Raw genomic sequence first — 19,347 nt, 5'->3', positions numbered from 1 at the left:
GTGCAAGTGAAGTTGTTCTTTGATAAAATGCTGTGTTAAGAAGATTAATCCATGTCCCACCCCCAAGGCTGCGAAGCTGATGGAAGGGACCTCATTTACATGAAGATTAAGGGTTGACATCAGGATTTTGTTACATTGTATCATTCGGCGGGGGAAAAGGGATCAATTTATTTTTTTAAAATTATTTCCTTTCTGAAAACCGATTGAAATCTGGAGGAATACCGTTACAGCCAAGCCTCGGATGTGGGAGAACCTTTTATCCCGAATGACAAATCGTGTCACCCGAGAATCTTTCCAAGGTGGGCTCCGGATCCCTGCATTTTCTCTCTTTCTCTCTCCCTCTGCTTTTTAAATGCTACGTTTAAACGATTGGTAACTTTCTTTCTCTTTCTTCGAAAGAGCATCAATTCGGATCAATTGCAGGCAAAGATCAGAATGAACGGGCGTGTTTTTTTTATTAATTGGGGAATTTTTTTCCCTTTTCACAATTAACTCGGCACCTTTCGTGTTAATTTTTCGGATGGAGAGAAAAAGAGGTGGCAACATCGGTGTGGAGTATTATTTCCAGGCGGGGAAACACTTTTTCCTCCCTCCTCTGTGTTGAAGCCGGGAGGTTTTTGCTTTACCATTCTTCTGCCTATCTCTCCCCCAACCCCCACTCTCTCCGCCAGTCTGGTCTCAGACTGATCAGCCTTGCCAAATAAACATTAAAAAGCTCCCAAACCGACTCCACTCCCGTCTCCCATCGAGGCCATCCTCGTACATTTACGGGGGGGAGAGAATTAAAAAGGAGGGTGGGGGGAGATATTTGGGGTAACTTCTAAGTTTGACCTGCCCTCTTTATTCTCCACGGTGATTTCCCCCGACCCCCTGAACTCCTCCACCTAGCCCTCGGCGTTTTCCCCCTCCCCCCAATCTCTTTGGGAGTGTAAAAACTCTAATGAATTTTCTCTTTTCCTTTATAGACATGGATTCTGCATCGCCTTCAACTTTAGACTCGGAGGTAATTCTATAATAATTTTGAACGGTGGGCTGGACCCAGGATTTGGGAATGATGTTTGATTTTTTTTGGGGGGTGGGGGGAGAAATCTGTCTTTAGAATGCTGGTTAATTTCATTCGACAGTCGTGTGGATTTCATGCCTACAGGTTTCATGCCTACAGCTCCGTTGCGCCATCTTGTCAATTTACTATATTAATAATATATTTAAAAACCCTTTATTATTATTATCTGAACAGATTAAGGTTTTTGTGTAAAGCTGTATCCCGCCTCCTTGCCGTGCTTCCATCTGAAGTTGTGGATTTATTGTTGGGGATTGGGGGGGCGGGGGGGGGGGGACATTTCCCTTTTAAATCAGAGCTGTCCTGTTTTATAAATTCCCTCCCCTCCAAGTGTCTGCTGCCTGTCTGTTCCTCCGAGATCGCCAATCCCGGTGTGTGTGTGTTTTTTAATGATGAATATTCGCCATCTTGCCTCTGACCCGTCCCTTTTTCCTCCTGTCCTTCCCTCCTTTTCTCAAAGTAATTCCATTCTCCTACTTTAATGGTCCCGCACCGTCCTGTCTCTGCCCCCACCCCCGGGCTCTGATCCCCCGCCTGGATTTTACTAATCCAAAAATGTCCCTCCTATTTAAAAAAAAACACCCAAGACAAATCTTCCTCCATTCGATGTGTGTGTGTCCCCTCTTCCCCTGAGGCGCCCTCTTAGTTTATGTCCAAATGAAAAGGTTCACCTGATAGTGAATTGTATTAAACATAATACAAGGAATGAATCGGTCCCTTTGTTAAGTGGTGTCATTTGTACAAATGTTGTGATTGTGGGTGGAGGGACTCCCCTGTTGGCATGTGGATTCCCTGCCAGAGAGGTAGAAAGCTCAGCATTATAACAGCAATGCCGCCCAGGTTTGGGGAGAAGTGTTGGATTAAGATTGATACAATCGGGAAGCCACAGCAGTCCTGGTGTAAATATATACATATATATGTTTTTTTCTCTGATCTGCAGGACTGTGTTTATTGTTGGGGTTGAGCTGTTTTAAAATACGTGACATTTTTCACATGGAGATATGCTTTGGAGTACAACTTGTCTGACCTGCTTCATTGCTGAGCTATGGGGGGAGGGGTTAGGTGGCAAGAGGTTAACTCTTCCATATCGTCCACCTTCAGAATTTTCCTGAATTTGTACCACCACCCCCCCCGCCACTTGCTTCAATGCCATCATGTGGGGCAGCATGGTGGCACAGTGGTTAGCACTGCTGTCTCACAGCTCCAGGAACCCGGGTTCAATTCCCAGCTTGGGTCACTGTGTGTATGGGGACTGCACGTTCTCCCCATGTCTGCGTGGGTTTCCTCCAGGTGCTCTGGTTTCCTCCCGTAGTCCAAAGATGTGCGGTTAGGTTGGTTGGCCATACTAAATTGCCCTTTAGTGTTCTGGGATGTGTAGGTCAGAGGGATTAGTGGGGTTACGGGGATAGGGCCTGGGTGGGATTGTTGGTGCAGACTTGATGGGCTGAATGGTCTCCTGCACTGTAGAGATTCTATGATTTCTAGCATGACTGCAGAGCAGTTTATTAGACACCCCAGGGTGATACATTAATAGAATGGAGTGTAATAATTATGGACAGTGGATGCCTGGAGTTTAATTGGGCTTTTGATCTTCCTGGGGACAGGTCCTGTAGTCTTGGGGGGGAGAGGTTCAGGCTGTTGTATGCCTCCTGTACCGCACTGTACATTTGAAGGCAAATCACAATGTCTTTTTTGTTTTGTATTATTTCACAAAAAATCATTGATTGTCAAATTAGTTTTTTTATAAGGTGTTGATGAAAGATGTTGTCCAGATCTTTGCAAACTTAAACTATATAACGTAATACGGATGCATATTATTCCAGTTCTCACTGTGATACCTGTGCTCTGCAATGTCAGTGCGTAAAGGGCAGGAAATATCATTAGTCTTAAGATATAAGTTGAGAGTCACTGCTTAAATTGCTGTCTCAGCATAAGTGACAGACCCCTGAATCCACAAGAACAGGATCCAGTATTAGACAGCAACAACTTGCATTTAACATAGTAAAGCAGCTTCGCAGGAGCATTTTCAGTTCACTTACAGTGACTGATAGTGTCCCACCAATACTGTATTCCTGTATTACTTAGCTGAAAACAACATAAAAATTTCACTCGCCATGGGGCAGCACGATGGTACAGTGGTTAGCACTGCTGCCTCACCGCACCAGAGGCCTGGATTCAATTCTCGGCTTAGGTCACTATCTGTGTGGAATCTGCATGTTCTCCCCATGTCTGCCTGGGTTTCCTCTGGGTGCTCCGGTTTCATCCAAAAGATGTGCTGGCTGTGCTAAATTTGCCCTCAGTGTACCCAAATAGGCACTGGACTGTGGTGACTCGGGGATTTTCACAGTAATTTCATTGCATTGTTAATGTAAGCCTACTTGCAACACCAATAATAAACTTTAATAAATAAATAAGGAAATCTTGGGAATGACACAAAACAAGAGTCCCTCCTCGCTTTCAGTCATACTATCCCAGTAAATCACTATTTTTATAGATAATGGCGGAAACCATAGCTGATTTTGGACAAGACTTCGTTCAGATGTTGGAAGTTTGACGTATTAGTGTTGTGAAGTAACTTAAGCAAAACATGTAGCCTCATACATAGGTATAATCTCATGCACTGTCCCCCTTCAGCGATTAAAGGAAGAAAACAAATGGAAAAATGTTATATAGTAGTGTTAACACACCTGACTGCCAATACAGAGCCAGTACTGATTGGACAGATTAATTTCTAACCTTGTATCTTTCTCTCTCTCCCTTCTTCCCAGGACTACACTCCAACAGATAAGAGGTGCAGGACAGTGGAAGATTTTAACAAATTCTGTACTTTTGTCTTGGTTTATGCTGGATACATCCCCTACCCTCAAGAAGTGAGTTGAGTTTTCTAAAGACACAGTCTCGATACTAGGGGTCAAATTGTCTCTTTCTGCGGGAAATGATTTTATTGAATTAGTTGACCTCAGCTGGGATGGGAATAGGGGCAGAGCAGTTGGCCTTAATGCCTTTGAGGTGGGGAGAATCTGGCTATGGTTCTTGCTCCTGATTACTGGAAGGTAACTAGATGCTGAATGGATGCTTTCCCGTGTGGGAAAGACTAGTCCGAGGGGACACAGTTTAAAAATAAAAGTCTCCCATCTAAGACAAATATGCGGAGAATTTTTTCTCCGAGGGTCATTAGTCTGTGGAATTCTCTTCCCCAAAGAGCAGTGAAGGCAGGGTTGTTGAATATTTTTAAGGCTGACTCAGGTAAATTCTGGATTGACAAGGGAGTCAGAGTGTAGGGAACAGACAGGAAAGTAGAAGCCATAATCTGATAAACCTTGATCTTGTCAAATGCCAGAGCAGGCTTGATGGGTCAAATAATCTACTCCTGCACCTACTATCACAGAATACTACAGTGCAGAAGACGCCCTTCAGCCCATCGAGTCTGCACCAACGTATGAAAGGCCCTGACCTGTCCACTTAATCCCACTTGCCAGCACTTGGCCAATAGCCTTGAACATTATGGCTTGCCAAGTACTCATCCAGGCACTATTTAAAGGATGTGAAGCATCCTGCCTCCACTACCCTCCCAGGCAGTGCATTCCAGACCGTCACCACCCTCTGGGTAATAAGGTTTTTCCTCAAATCCCCCTAAACCTTCCATCCCTCACTTTTTTAATTTCTGTCCTCTCGTAACTGACCCTTCAACTTAGGAGAACAGCTGCTCCCTATCCATACCCCTCATAATCTTGAACGCCTCAATCAGGTTGCCCCTCAGTCTTTTCTGCTCCAGAGAAAATATCTCCAAGCCTATCCAACCTCTCTTTATAACGTAAATGTTCTATCCCAGGCAACGTCCTGGTGAATTTCTTCTGCACCTCCTTCCGTGTGTTCACGTCCCTTTTATAAAGTAATGACCAGAACTGCACACACTACTCCAACTGTGACCTCACCAAAGTTCTACGCAATTCCATCATGGGCTCTCTGCTTTTGTAATCTATAGCCCAATTGATAAAGGTAAGTGTGCCATATGCCTTTTTCACCACCCTATTAACCTGCCTTTCCACCTTCAGAGATCTATAGACAAACACACCAAGGTTCCTTTGTTCTTCGGAATTTCTCAGTGTCAGACCTTTCATAGTATACATCCTAGTCAAATTACTCCTTCCAAAGTGCATCACCTCACACTTTTCAGGGATAAATTCCATCTGCCACTTACCCGCCCATTTGAGCATCTCATCTATATCTTCCTGTAACCCAAGACACTCAACCTCACTGTTAACCACCCGGCCAATCTTTGTGTCATCAGCAAATTTACTGATCCTACCCCTCACATAGTCACCTATGTCATTTAAATGAGGAACAATAGGGGGCCCAGCACAGATCTCTCTGGTACGCAACTGGTCAGTGGCCTCCAGTCACTATAGCAGCAGTCTGTCACCACCCTTTGTCTCCTACCGCTAAGCCAATTATGAATCCACCTCATGAAATCATCCTGTGTCCCACGTGCATTAGCCTTCTTAATAAGTTCCCTTTGTCAAAGGCTTTGCTGAAATCCATGTAAATTACATCAACTGCTCTACCCTTGTCCACACACTTGGTTACATGCTCAAAAAATTCAATCGAATTTGTTAGGCATGATCTCCCTCTGACAAAACCATGCTGACTATCCCTGATCAAACCTTGCCTCTCCAAATGGAGATAGTTTCTCTCCTTCAGAATCTTCTCCAGTAGTTTAGCACAGACATGATAGTCACTGCTTTGTAGTTCCCTTTCTTAAATAGTGGGACCATATTAGCTGTTCTCCAGTCTCTGGCACCTCCCCAGTGAATACAGTAAGAAGTCTCACAACACTAGATTAAAGTCTAACAGATTTATTTGGTAGCACAAGCCACAAGCTTTAGGAGTTCTGCTCCTTCAACAGGTAAGTGGAAGTTCTGTTCACAAACAGGGCATATAAAGACACAAACTCAATTTACAAAATAATGTATGGAATGCGAGTCTTTACAGATAATCAAGTCTTAAAGGCACAGATAATGTGAGTGGAGAGAGGGTTAAGCACAGGTTAAAGAGATGTGTATTGTCTCCAGCTAGTCAGTGAGATTTTGCAAGCCCAGGCAATTCGTGGGAGTTACTATCTGACTTGGTGTTGTGAGAACTTCTCACTGTGTTTACCCCAGTCCAACAGCAGCATTCCCACATCATGACCTCCCCTGTGGCCAGGGAGGAACTAAAAATTTGGATCAGAGCCCTTGCAATTTCCTCCCTTGCCTCCCACAATAGGCTGGGACACAATTCATCCAGACCTGAAGATTTGTACACTTTTAAACCTGCCAATATCTCCAATGCCTCCAATTTTCTCTCACAGTCTCTCTCCCCGAGTTCCATAACGAACTACTCATTCTCATGGGTGAAGACAAATGTGAAATATTCATTTAACACCCGACCAATGTCCTCTGCCTCCACCCACAGATTTCCTCCTTGGTCTGTAATGAGCCCTACTCTTTCCCTGATTATCCTCTTTCATTGATTATTCTTCTAGAATATTTTAGAATTTTCCCTACTTTTGCTAGTCAGAGCTTTCTCATGTACTCATATTTGCTTTACTAATTGATTTCTTAATCTCCATCCTGCATTTTCTGTGCTCCACTAATGCCTCTGCAGACTTACTCCCCTTATACTTGAGGCAGCACAGTGGTTAGCACTGCTGCCTCACAGTGCCTGGATTCAATGCCAGCCTCGGGTCACTCTGTGTGGAGTTTGCACATTCTCCCCGTGTCTGTGTGGATTTCCTCCCATAGTCCAAAGATGTTGACTGGTCATGCTAAATTGACCCTAATGTCAGGGTAAATATGTAGGGTTACGGGAATAGGATTTGGGTTGGATTGTGGTGGGTGCAGACTCGATGGGCCGAATGGCCTCCTTCTGCATTGCAGGGATTCTGTGATGCTTATTAAAAGCCTCTCTTTTCCTTCTCATTGTACCCTGAATGCCTCTGGTTATCCATGGTTCTCTGAGTTTGTCACACCTTCCTCTTCCCCTAGAGAGAACACGTTGAGCCTGTACCCTTCCCATTTCATCTTTGAACATCCCCCACTGCTCTGCTGTAGATTTCCCCACAGATAACTTTTTCCAGTCTACCCTGGCCAGATCCTGCCTAATTTTGTCGAAATCTCACCCCAATCCAAAATCTTCTTCCACGACATGTCAATTTGTCATACCATGTATGTATGTAACCATGCACTTCACATGAAGATGAAATAAGCTGACTGAGACTATATTCAGCTTTTTGTCAGTCACTGTCTGGAGATAAGGGCTGCTTGATTGAGATCATAGAATCCATATAATGCAGAAGGAGGCCATTCAGCTCATTCAACCTGTACCAACAACAATCCTACCCAGGCCCTATCCCTGTAACCCCACATATTTGCCCTCCAAATCCCCCTGACTCTAAGGGACAATTCAATTTAATGGTCAATCCACCTAACCTGCACATCTTTGGAGTGTGGAAGGAAACCGGAGCATCCAGAGGAAACCCACGCAGATACAGGGAGAATGTGCAGACTCCACTCAGACAATCACCTATGGCTGGAATTGAACCTGGTCTCTCGTGCTATGAGGCAGCAGTACTAATCACTGTGCCATCATGCTTCCCGATATCAGAGAGGAGTTGGTATTTACAAAATGCATGAGTCCAAGCCTACAAGAGAGAAAAGGATGCTGACAAAGGGACGAGAAGTCAGTATCCTTAAACATGAGCATAATAAATTGTTAAAAAACTTGACTGATTTTGTTGCAGCCTAGAGGAGATTGGTGCATAAGAGAATGATAACGTGGAGTGGGAGGAGGGGAGAGGATTCTGTGACTGTTGCCAGGTGAAAATGAACCTGGCCAGGAAGAAGCTGCAACTCTCAGCATCGGACTAGTAGCATGCAACCTGAAGTGACATCTCTGTAACAATATCCAACTGGGGGAAAATGGAGGGCTTTTAAAAGGAAGATCACTGCTTCCAAATTTGATAGGCAGACTTGTCACCTCCTCCCTCCATCCCTTCAATTTCTAGACATGTATTGCAATAATGTCACAGTGCTGAGATTTCTGTTCAGCAGCAGTTTCTCTTCAGTCAGCTCACAGGCTCAAACTGGAGACCTGCCCTCTCTCTATCCAGCCCCCAGCCCCTCCCCTTCCCACTCGTGGACATTGAGTGAATAGTTGAGTGTAATCTGTTTCTTATTTCAATCCCGTTTATGGGTAAAACTCTTTGTTTTGCTGTTGATGTTGTGGCATTCTGAGCATGTTGCTTGGAATGTGCCAATTCCCAAAGAAAATCAGGGACATTTGGCAAAAGAAGTGTTGTGTTTGACTCTGTAAAGCTAAGCTGCATCTCTGTCCTGAGGTGCTGATTTTCATGGGTTTTGCCAGTTGTGAGCAGCCACCCACCTGCTGGATAAGACTCTGCAGAGCACCAGGCAGATACATTCAAATACAGGGACAGACTTGCATTTCTATAGCACCTTTCACAACCTCTGGATGCTCAAAAATGCCTCGCAGTTTGTGCATAGCTAGGTTCCAGAAGCAATTACTTATAGTGCGGTTAATTGAGGGATAAACATTAGTCCAGGATGACAGGGAGAACTTCCCTGTTCCTCTTTGAAATAGTGTAATTGGATCTTTAATTTTCAGGGGAATGGGCAGATGAGACCTTGTCCCATCCAAAAATGGCACTTCTGAGAGTGTCGCATTCCCTCAGTACTGCCCAAAAGTATCGACTTAGATTATGTGCGTACGTCTCTTGTGTGGGACTTAACCCCAAGAATGCTGCCCTTTGAACCTCAGCTGACTCTTTATTATTATTCTCTGACATGAGGTGAGGTGAAACTGTGCAGCTGTTTATTGACTTGTTGTCTTTCTCCCTTTTTCAGGAGGTGCCTCTGCGGACGAGCTCCAGTCCCCCCAACAGCACAGGTAGCACTGCAGAGAGTGAACCCTGGGACCTCCCGCTCTCTGTCCCAGACACAAATAAAAGCAGAAAAACATTCACCAGCTTCAAACGAGCCAAACCATACTCATTTCTGAAACATCACAAATCGGGTAGCTTCATGCTGCCCCCCTTCAACCGCAGGAAGCCTGACAAAGTGAAGAGGAGGCGCGAGGTGAAAGCAAAGGAAGGCAGCCCAAGGATAGAGGAACCTCAGATTGAGGAGACAGTCAAGCAGGAGCCCCCTAACCCGGCCGCAGAAACCAATCCAGACTCTGCTGACCGTGAAGGCGAGGATGCAGCACCAGCACCTATTTCCCTGGAACCTCACCCCCAGCAGTCTCTTGCTCAGCAACCTCACCCCCAGCAATCCCACACTCAGCAGCCACTCATCTCAGAGCCCCTCACTCCAGAACCCCTTCCCCAGCAGCCACTCACCCAGGAGCCCCTCACAGACTCCCCAAGCACCGGCCAGGACAGTTCTTATCTGCTGGCCACTGCGACAGATGTGATGGATGAGACGATAAAATGTGAGAAAGTTGTGCGACAGAGGACCGTTTTCCGTCAGGGAAAGCAGGTTGTGTTCAGGGACGTGGACACGACTGGGAATGATGAGGACATCATGGTGGATTCTGGTAAGTGAGCATTTTAAACACCAAATAATTTTCTGCCACAAACTGCTGTACTTAGACAGCGTGGCTGTAGTGCAGAGTCAATCCCCTGTGTCTCAGTTGTTAAATTCCCTTTCCAACGAGGGACTGAATTGTGCGGGTAAGGAAAGTTGCAGGGCTAACTGTCCAGCTGTCAGTTGAGACAATGAAACTACTGTAACTAATGATAGACCAACACTAATGGGCATGACAATAGGCTGACTAATGGACAGGATCAGAAACAGCGCCATACAGGTGGCAAAAAAAAGACCTGTAACCAGCAAAAGTAGCGACAAACTACTAGGTAGTACTAGTATTGGGCTGTATGCATCATGTTTCTAACTGCCAGAACTAGTGATGGATGATAATCATTGATGCCATGACACACGTACCCACTAGGAATAGTGCCAGACAACCATGCAAGGGGCTGGTGATCTCCAGATCTTGGTTTGCGTGTCTTGAGTTTATGATTCCATTTTTCGTAGTTCAAGGATGCATTGTTTATAAATATCCCACACCTACACTTCATTGAAATCCTGGAGGCAGTACTCACTACTGTGTACATGTGCCTAATCACCATGGATGTGGGCCCAGGTCCGTCTCCCCCTGTCACAGCCTGTGCGGTCTCCCCGTGTCAGACACTCCACAATCATGCATGGGATAAACGGCTGTCTAACCATGTATTAACCCTGTTTCCTAGTGTCCACGTCAGTGAATTAAATAATTACTTTTGTAATATTTAAGATGATGCACCTTTCTATTCCAACATTTCCAAGGCTATTCCTCCCTTTACTTTTGAAATGCTGAATGTTGTTGAGGTTTGATTCTATTGCTCTCAGGTGGTTTTCAATAGATCCTGTCCATTGTCTTTTCTTCATGGTAATGCCACCCTATTTGTGGGGAACTACATCAAGCCTTTTATACGGCTGTTAAATTTACATTCACCTTCCAGAAGGGAACATTCTGCTTGATTTGGCCCTCCCTAGTTCAGAGGTACTGAGGCCAATTTTAGCTGCCCCTAAAGTTACTTTTGCTCAGGGCTGCGACAGCAACAAGGGACATTCATGATTTGTATGACTGCATTTGTAAACCAAGCTAATTTTTAAATGACTATAGACAGCTACGTGGGAGTCCTTTCCAACGTTGAAGAGATTATTACAGATTGAGAAATCCAAAAGGTTTCATGGACTCGACTTATTTCAAAGAGTATGGAGTGATTACATTGATGTGTTTAAGATGATGACTAATTATTTGATAATTTCTCGTTATCTGCCCTATTTGCTCTGTGGTGGTGAGTCCAGAACAAGGGCATAACCTTAAAATTAGAACATGGCCATTCAAGGAATATTATCAGGAAATACGTTTTCACTCAAAAGGATAATGCAACTCTGGAATACCCCCCTCTGAGATTGAGACTGGGGTCAATTGAAAATTTCAAATCTGAGATCAACAGTTCTTCTTGTGCGAAGGTATTAAGGGTAATAAACAGCTAATTAAATAGTAGAATATATTTGAAGGGCTGAATTGAGCCTCACTGTTCCTCTGTCTTCTTTCTCAGTGATATGACTTGAGTCCTGCTCAGTCCAGTTCCGACTCTTTTGAGTTTAAATAATTAAACAAATGAGGGATAAAGTAAAAAAGGAACTGCCCTATACAAAAACAAGAGCAGAACTCTACAGCAGTCAAGTGCCAATCTTGCTTAGAAAAATAGCAGATAGGCCAAATGATCAAACTTGGTGGCTTTTTTGTACTGGAGACTGAGAAATGTCAATATGTTTGCACACTAGTTAATAATTTTAAAATGAAGTTTGGGGCTCCTATTGACCCTGTAGGTATCTATCAAGCTTTGCCTTGTTCACATGTTCTTGGCTGTCGGTTATTTAATTATAAATGTTTCTTGTATTTCTCAAACCACCAATTTCCTTAGAAAACTTGGAATCTCCTGAAGCCTGAGATCTGCTTGGTACAACTTCTGGCCATCCTGCAGTACCTTATCCAAATGGTCACTCTTCCTATGTCAGCCTAGAGCCGCTGCTCAGTATATGGCACTGTTATCACTGAGCCAAAAAGTCTATGGGCTAATTTCCCGCTCCCAAGGACCTGAGCGCACAATCCATGCTGACACTACCGTTGTAGTACTAAGGAACGCTGCACCATCAGAGAGATACCCTTATTTGGCTGAGACATTTAAACCAAGGTTCCACTGGCCCTCTTGCGTGGTTATTTAAAAAGTACATGTCCTTTATTTCAAAGGAGATTCTCCCTCGTGTCCTGGTTAATAATTATCCATCAATCAACATCACTAAAATAGGTAATCTAGTGATGATCATGTTGCTGTTTGTGGGATCTCACATTGTGCACAAATGAGCTACTTCTATTCCCATGTTATAACAATGATTGCTCTCTGAAAGCACTCTATTGGATGTCAAGTGCTCTGGGACATCCAGAGCTTACAAAAGATACTATATAAATGCAAATTATTGTTGATCTGATATGTGATTTAATCTTTGGACCTTCTCCAACAGATGATGATTCCTGGGACCTGGTGACGTGTTACTGCATGAAGCCTTTTGCTGGCAGGCCAATGATTGAATGCAATGAATGTGGTACCTGGATCCATTTGTCCTGTGCCAAAATCCGCAAGTCCAATGTCCCGGAGGTGTATGTCTGTCAAAGGTGTCGAGACTCCAAATTCGACATTCGACGATCGAACCGATCTCGAACCGGATGCAGAAAGCACTTCCTCGACTGAGGGATTCAAGTCTTTCTTTCTTGGTTTTGTTTTGTTCCGGGGAAAGAAAGGAGAACTTTGAAATGGCAACGGGGGCAAACAAAAAAAAACTGCATTTAAAACAAAATAGATTGATGATGCACTTGTTTGGAGAGTTCCATCCACGTGCACAGGAGTTGCCTGCTTTTTGACTCTCTGTCTCTCCTTTCGTCCTCACAGTCCAAGAGATCAAGACAGGTTAAGTTTTTGTTTTCACACCCTGGCTAAACCAGCACAAGAGAGATTACCTTCTGTCCTTTGGCTCTTACTCCTCACCCATTGCATCTAAAAGGCCTTATCCCACCAAGGTCCCCAAGGATGACGGTAGTAGCCATGTCTGGTCTGTCATGCTTTCCTTTCTGTGCAATGCTTGCTGCTAATGGAGCTGCAAGCAGACAAACGGGGCCCTGTGCAATAGACAAAGGCTTCAAGCATTAACATTAGCAAAAGAAATGAGAAGGGGAAAAACTGATAATCAATACCTAGTGGCCTGCCATTTAATAATGTACAATAAAACCAAATAATGCTGGAACTACATCACAATCTGTCAATATCCAAATTATTAAAAATAAGTTTATTGTTCATGAGTTCTGACCAAGGGGGTACATGCCCCTGTCTTATCTCTTTATATGTGCTGACTAGCTTGTTGTGTACTGCCAGCATTTTCTGATTTTATTTCAGATTGCCAACATTTTCAGTTTTAACATGACAAAATTTACTTTGGTCAAAATGAGAGTAATTAATGCCTTTTGCTTCCACTGCACTTTTCTTAAACTTTGCACCAGTCAAATCCCAAGCGACTCCAAATATTTGTCCCTGAAGCTATAGGAGGTGAGTTGACAAAGGGTTAAAATCCTATGGGGCAAGCATGGTAACATTCTCAGTTAAATGGTTGGGTTTGACAATTGCTATTAGAAGGTTTGGGCTACACAAACAATTTATTCACCATTTTTCTTTGACTATTCCCTGAGGAGATCTTTACAATTGCTATGCCTAAAATTCAGTATTAAAACCAAACTTAGTACTGCAGTGAGAAGGAAACAAAATCTTTAAGTGCCAGGACTGTGGCTTTTAAATGATTAATTAATTAACTCTAAAGCTCTTCTATGCATCTGAACAGTTGTTTTATGAGCTGCAAGGGGAGGAGATGACAAACTCAACATTGTATCAATTTTTAAAAGGTCTGGACAGAGAATTCTGCTAAAAAGGCAGCAGTCCAGATTCTTTGGGGCGAGGGGGAAAGTAGAATCCTACCTGTTTAAGTTTATTTGGTCCAAACTTGGCACCATGTGCAATAAATTCAGGACAGTAATCAAAAGTTGGGTGAGGGGAGAAGGAAATCACCATTGTCCCCTCTGCCATCTTCTATCCCTTACTCTGCACATCATGATATATGAAGATATTGAGGACATATTGATAGCAAGGAACATGATTATGGTTCCCAAGATGTTGCCGCACCCATTCAACGGACCTGTTGTGTGGCAGGTTAAGTGTTCAGTGGTGATGTGATTTCGTTTAGACAACCTCTTGTGGGTGATCCGCGTGGTTCAGTCACAACCCGTGACTGAGCATTTGAATGGATAGACACTATAGCTTTGTGCATCATTAATCGAGAGACTTCATCCTTTTGAATCCTTCCATAAAATAAGTTGTGGGCGGAGAGATGAGGAGATATCCTTGTTCAACCTTCCATCATTGTATATTGTAAAATATATATTGTCACAAAAATATTGCTCATGTATTTTTACTAAATGTCTTATCCCATAAATATTTGCCAAGTTGGGTCTGCTCAATCTGATGTTTCCAGTGACAGGAAAGAACTCAGTACATGGAATAAGAAACCTTTCACTTGTCTCCCTTTCCACATTCTTTCCCCTTTAACCAAGGTTCCAGGTTACCTCAAACCAGCAATATAATACTTTCTTCTCTTCTGTAACAATTGGTTTTAGGTGACAACTTAAAGACATAGCGAGCACTTAAAAAGATGTCTGACAATCAACCAGCATCCCTGTCACCACCATCAAACACAAGAGCCAGAATCTTACCACCATTCACGCTGGCGGGATTATCCCATCCTGCTGCAGGGAACAGAGATTTGGCGGGGCGCCAAATTCTCCAACTTCGCTGCAGTGGGAATGTGGCATGAATGCCTGGTAAGATCGTGCCCGAAGAGTTAATTGGCCTTAGACCCAAATTCAAATAATAGAAATGTAATCTTGCTGTCGGGGAATGATTTTTCTCTGTTTTCTCTGGTGGCTTTCCTTTTGCTGATAAACAGTAATCCTTCAAACATCCTACATGGATGGAGGGGAGAAGGGAGAAAGACAGAAGCATGGGGTGGGCAAGATGGTTCCTGTACAGTAGCCTAGCTTGCATGTAAAGTTACCACTAGAAATCAGCCATTGACCCTTGGTCAATATCTGCTGGGAATATGTGCACACATGGACACTGGGTGAGGACAGAATCAGGTTCAACTTGTTAACCACGGTGAATTAGTTGGCTGACGCATACATGTCGAAGAACAATTGCTGGGATCAGCAAGTGAAGGGTGACTTTCTTGTGGAACTGGAGAGTTAACCCCTTCAGAAGAGGAGAGAATCTTTAGCCAGCATCAGTCAACCAAAACTCCAAAAGGCCCTGGATACCCATACTATGTAAAACACTAATTAAAACATTGGTGTAATCTGGTCTTCATTACGTGCTGAAAACTCTGTCTCTACCATATTCTCTTGACTTTTAACTTATTTTGTTGAAAATGAGGGTGAATGCTATTTTGCAAAGCAGCATTGTGATATTTCAAGCACTAGTGTTGCTCTTGCTCCTGATGGGAATATCTGCACAAGATTACCATGGACATGTAACAAGTCTTTGACTCTGAAACTGTGTCCAGTGATGTTGCCAGGAATGTCGGACTGTCTCCTTGGAAGAAACGTTAAGTGGAACAAAAAAAACCTTGTTTCTGTGAAACTTTGTACATATATATTGGAAGTTATTTTGTAAATAAAGATTTAACTATTGGTATTTTAAATAATAAACCTGTTGTAATTTACTTCCCCCTTGTCTTCTGCACCTTGCAAAGGAAATAGAAGATGTGGAAAAAGTGCAGAATGGGTTGATGCAGAGAGCTATCTTTCTCATCAAGGATCCAGATCAGGTATGGAACAACTTGATGTAGAAAAAAAGATAAGACTTAGTCAGCTCCAACCACAGAACAATTCCCTCTTGCTGTAGCACTGTGATATTTTCATAACCTGCCTAGCTGTGACTGAATAGTTTATATTGCTGTTCTTTATTGTTACCCAGTGATACCAGTTAATGGTCTCATTGCTCAAATTGCTCAACATTTAAACCCTAATTCATACAATGCTTCATACCGCAGAGAATAAATAGCATCATTAGAATGGAACAGATAGAATACAATTGATGGTAGGGCTGATAAACTGATTGAAGGAAAAAGTTCTTTGTTTATCTCAGTTGATAGGACTCCCACCTGAAGCAGATCGTTACGGGTTCAAGAGCCATTCTATCCTTGGGTTGATACTCCAGTGCAGGTGGAACACTGCACTGTTTGAGATGCTGTTGTTGGCAACTCAGTTAAGGTCTCACCCAATCTGTTGACTCAGGTGGACTTTTTTTTAAACATAGAAGAGCAAGGGAGTTCACCCCAGTGACCTGACCATTTTACTGAGGAGCCTTGGTCTCCGAAGTGACTAAAGCACTAGTATAAAGTGTAGAACGAGTGTTGTGGGTGGTGTCAAGTAGAGTTATAAAGCTGAAGATGAGTGGGTCAAATTTATGGAGATACTTAAAGATGAGGATATGGATCTTGAAATTGAAATTGTGGCAGGGGAAGCCAGTGACAGCCTGAGATGACCGTCTAGGCAAACAGATTCTCAATGAATACACTTGATAAAAGGTAGGAATGAAAGTAAGGGAGCAATAGAGAAACCCAATACAGGAACATAGGAATTGGGAGCAGAAATAGGCAAATTCAGCCCTTTAAACCTGCTCTGCCATTCAATCTGATCATGGCTGATCTCTCACTGGTCTCAAATCTACCTCCCTATCTGTCCCCCATATCCCTCTTTCCCTTTTCTTAATTACAAATATGCCTTTCTTCCTCTTGAAACCATTCAACAATTCAGACTCCAAGACACTATGGGGCAGCAAGTTCTGCAAATTCACCACCCTCTGAAAAGTAGTTCCTCCTCATGTCAGTTTTAAATCTACTGCCTCTCAACCTTTACCTGTGACCTCTTGTTCTAGGTTGCCCCATTAGAGGAAACATTTGGTCTACGTTTACTTTATCAATACCTTTTAAAATTTTATATACCTCGATCAGATCCCCTCTCATCCTTCTAAACTCCAGCGAGTACAAGCCTGAACTGTTTAATCTCTCCTCATATGTCAACTCTTTCATCCCTGGAAACAATCTAGTGAACTTTCTCTGAACTGCCTCCAATGCCATCACATCCTTCCTTAAATAAGGAGACCAAAATTGGACATGATACTCCAGATGGGGTCTCATCAATGCACTATACAATTACAACAACACTTCTCTACTTTTATATTCCAATCCTTTTGCAATAAATGCCAACATTCCATTTGTGTTTTGTTTTTACGTGCTGCACATGCATACTGACTTTCTGCGATTCATGAACACAAGACACCCAGATCCCTCTGCCCAGATGGATTTTGAATCTGCTTTCCATTTCCCTAATTTGCCTGCCTTTCTATTTTCTCTGCCAAAATGGATAACCTCACATTTACCCACATTGAACTCCATCTGCCAAATTCTGGCCCATTCTCTTTGTCTATCTATATATAAGAACATAAGAAATAGGAGCAGGAGTAGGCCATCTAGCCCTTCGAGCCTGCCCCGCCATTCAATAAGATCATGGCTGATCTGTCGTGGCTCAGTTCCACATTCCTGCCCTCTCCCCATAACCCTTAATCCCCTCGCTTATCAAAAACCCATCAACCCGCGTCTTAAAAATATTTAGCGAGGCAGCCTCCACCACCTCAACAGGCAGAGAATTCCAGAGATTCACCACCCTTTGAGTGAAGAAGTTCCTCCTCAACTCCGTTCTAAACCGCCCCCCCTTTATCTTGAAGCTGTGCCCCCCTAATCCTACTGTCCTTTCTGATGTTAGTAGAATCTTTACATTCTCTTCACTTCCTTTCTCACCTATTTTAGTATCATTCACAAATGTTGCTATGTTACACTCTGTCCCTGCTTGAAGAGCATTTATATAGATTGTAAACAGTTGCAGTCTGAGGACTTACCCCCACAGCATTCCACTACTTACATTTCGTTAGCCAAGGAAGGATCCATTTATCCAGACCCTCTGTTTTCATCAGTCTGCCAATCTTCAATTCAATCTTGTAGTTTACCCCCAATCCCCTGTGATCTCACCTTCTACATCAGTCTTTTATGTCGACAGGCTGGTGGACAGGGAAACAGTTGACATTTCAGGTGGACAACCTAGTGTCAGAACTGCAAATAAATTAGCGATGGTTACAAACAAAAATTGTGGAATTCAGTGTTCAGCCTGGAAGGTTGTAAAGTGCTTTACTGAATGATGAGGTGCTGTTCTTTGAACTTCCAGCAAGCTTCACTGGAATGGTGTAGGATGCCAAGAATGAAGAGGTCAGAATGGAAGTGGGACAAATAATTAAAATGGGAAGTTTGCTCAAGCTTGAGGAATGAATAACTTGTGGTCTTTGTCATGATCACCCAATTGTGTTTGGACTTTTCAACATAGTCTTCTAGGCAGCAAGGTGAGTAGGAAATAATTTCGTCATTGGCTATGCCTTAATTCAGGATGACATCGATGCAGGGTCATGGGGTTTCTGGCCTGTGACTGAACAGGCCAATTCTAAACCCACAGAACTTTGGGTACATTGGGCAGGAGGCTCCACGAGTCAGTGGGATCCAGCGAGGAGTAATTGCTTCCCTTTCTTTCCTTCTCTGTTGGCTGCTCTGCCTCATTGTGAAAATGTTGTGATACAAAGCATGATATAGTTTGATGGACACATTGTTGCCATTTTGAACAATTGGTAGCAAGTTTATCACAATCATTAATGTCAAAGCTGTCAAACTTAAAGTGGAACTTCAAAGTGCCTTTCCAGGGTTTTGTTTGTCCTCCCCTGGAATGTTGGCCATTTGAGAGTTAAAAAATACAGTAGCTGGTTGGTCAGAAACTTCTCAACCATCCAGACAGAATCCAGACCATCCAAACTTACCTTGTAGAAGTTTTGTCTGGTTGGCTTATGTGGAGCTGACTTCAAGAAGGAAAATAATGTATATTCAATTGGGTAGTGAGATAGATGGAGATGAGGGCTGGTGATGGAAATCAATCAACTGAAAAAGAAAATCTTCCATGAAAATGCACTTTGGTCATCTGACTCTCACCTATTTTGACCTTGGGTTCATATCACACTATTTGTCACTCCCATGACTTGCCTGGGCTTGTGCTGTCTGGAGACAAACCACATCTCTTTAACCTACGCTTAATGCTATCTCCACTCAATTGTCCGTACCTTTAAGACTTGATTAGCTGTAAAGACTCACATTTTAATCAGTATTCTTAAACTGTGTATGCCTTTATGTGCTTTGTTTGTGATCAGAACTCCCACTCACCTGATGAAGGGGCAAACCCCAAGAGCTAGTGGTGCCTACTACCAAATAAACTTGTTGGACTTGAACCTGGTGTTGTGAGACTTCTTACTATGTCTCACCTACTTTTACAGATATACGGATGTGATACATCCTTTTCAGATGTATCACAGCTTGATATGGCTCCTGTTCTGACCAACACTGCAAGAAACTACAAAGGGTTGTGAAAATAGTCCAATCCGTCATGCAAGCCAGCCTCACATCCATTGACTCCATCTACACTTCTTG

General features: G+C 43.2%; 1 protein-coding gene across 2 annotated transcripts; it reads left to right on the top strand.

Moving 5' to 3' along the window:
- The first annotated feature begins 117 nt into the window (after window positions 1–117).
- phf13 (PHD finger protein 13) lies at window positions 118–15,447 on the top strand. Of its 2 annotated transcripts, none has more exons than XM_080215226.1 (5): window positions 118–299; window positions 966–1,003; window positions 3,829–3,930; window positions 8,965–9,655; window positions 12,196–15,447. In XM_080215226.1, the coding sequence occupies exons 1-5, from the start codon at window positions 242–244 to the stop codon at window positions 12,420–12,422; spliced, it is 1,116 nt and encodes a 371-aa protein (XP_080071352.1). In that variant the 5' UTR covers window positions 118–241; the 3' UTR covers window positions 12,423–15,447. The 2 variants fall into 2 exon arrangements, with proteins under 2 accessions (XP_080071352.1, XP_080071353.1); XM_080215227.1 differs by lacking the exon at window positions 118–299 and adding an exon at window positions 526–550.
- The last annotated feature ends 3,900 nt before the right edge of the window (window positions 15,448–19,347 follow it).

The sequence above is a fragment of the Carcharhinus amblyrhynchos genome, chromosome 30, assembly GCF_965287045.1.
Source record: "Carcharhinus amblyrhynchos chromosome 30, sCarAmb.v2.hapA, whole genome shotgun sequence".
Taxonomy (NCBI): domain Eukaryota; kingdom Metazoa; phylum Chordata; class Chondrichthyes; order Carcharhiniformes; family Carcharhinidae; genus Carcharhinus; species Carcharhinus amblyrhynchos.
The sequence above is the reverse complement of the archived record's forward strand: the minus strand, read 5'-3'. Positions and strand labels throughout refer to the sequence as shown.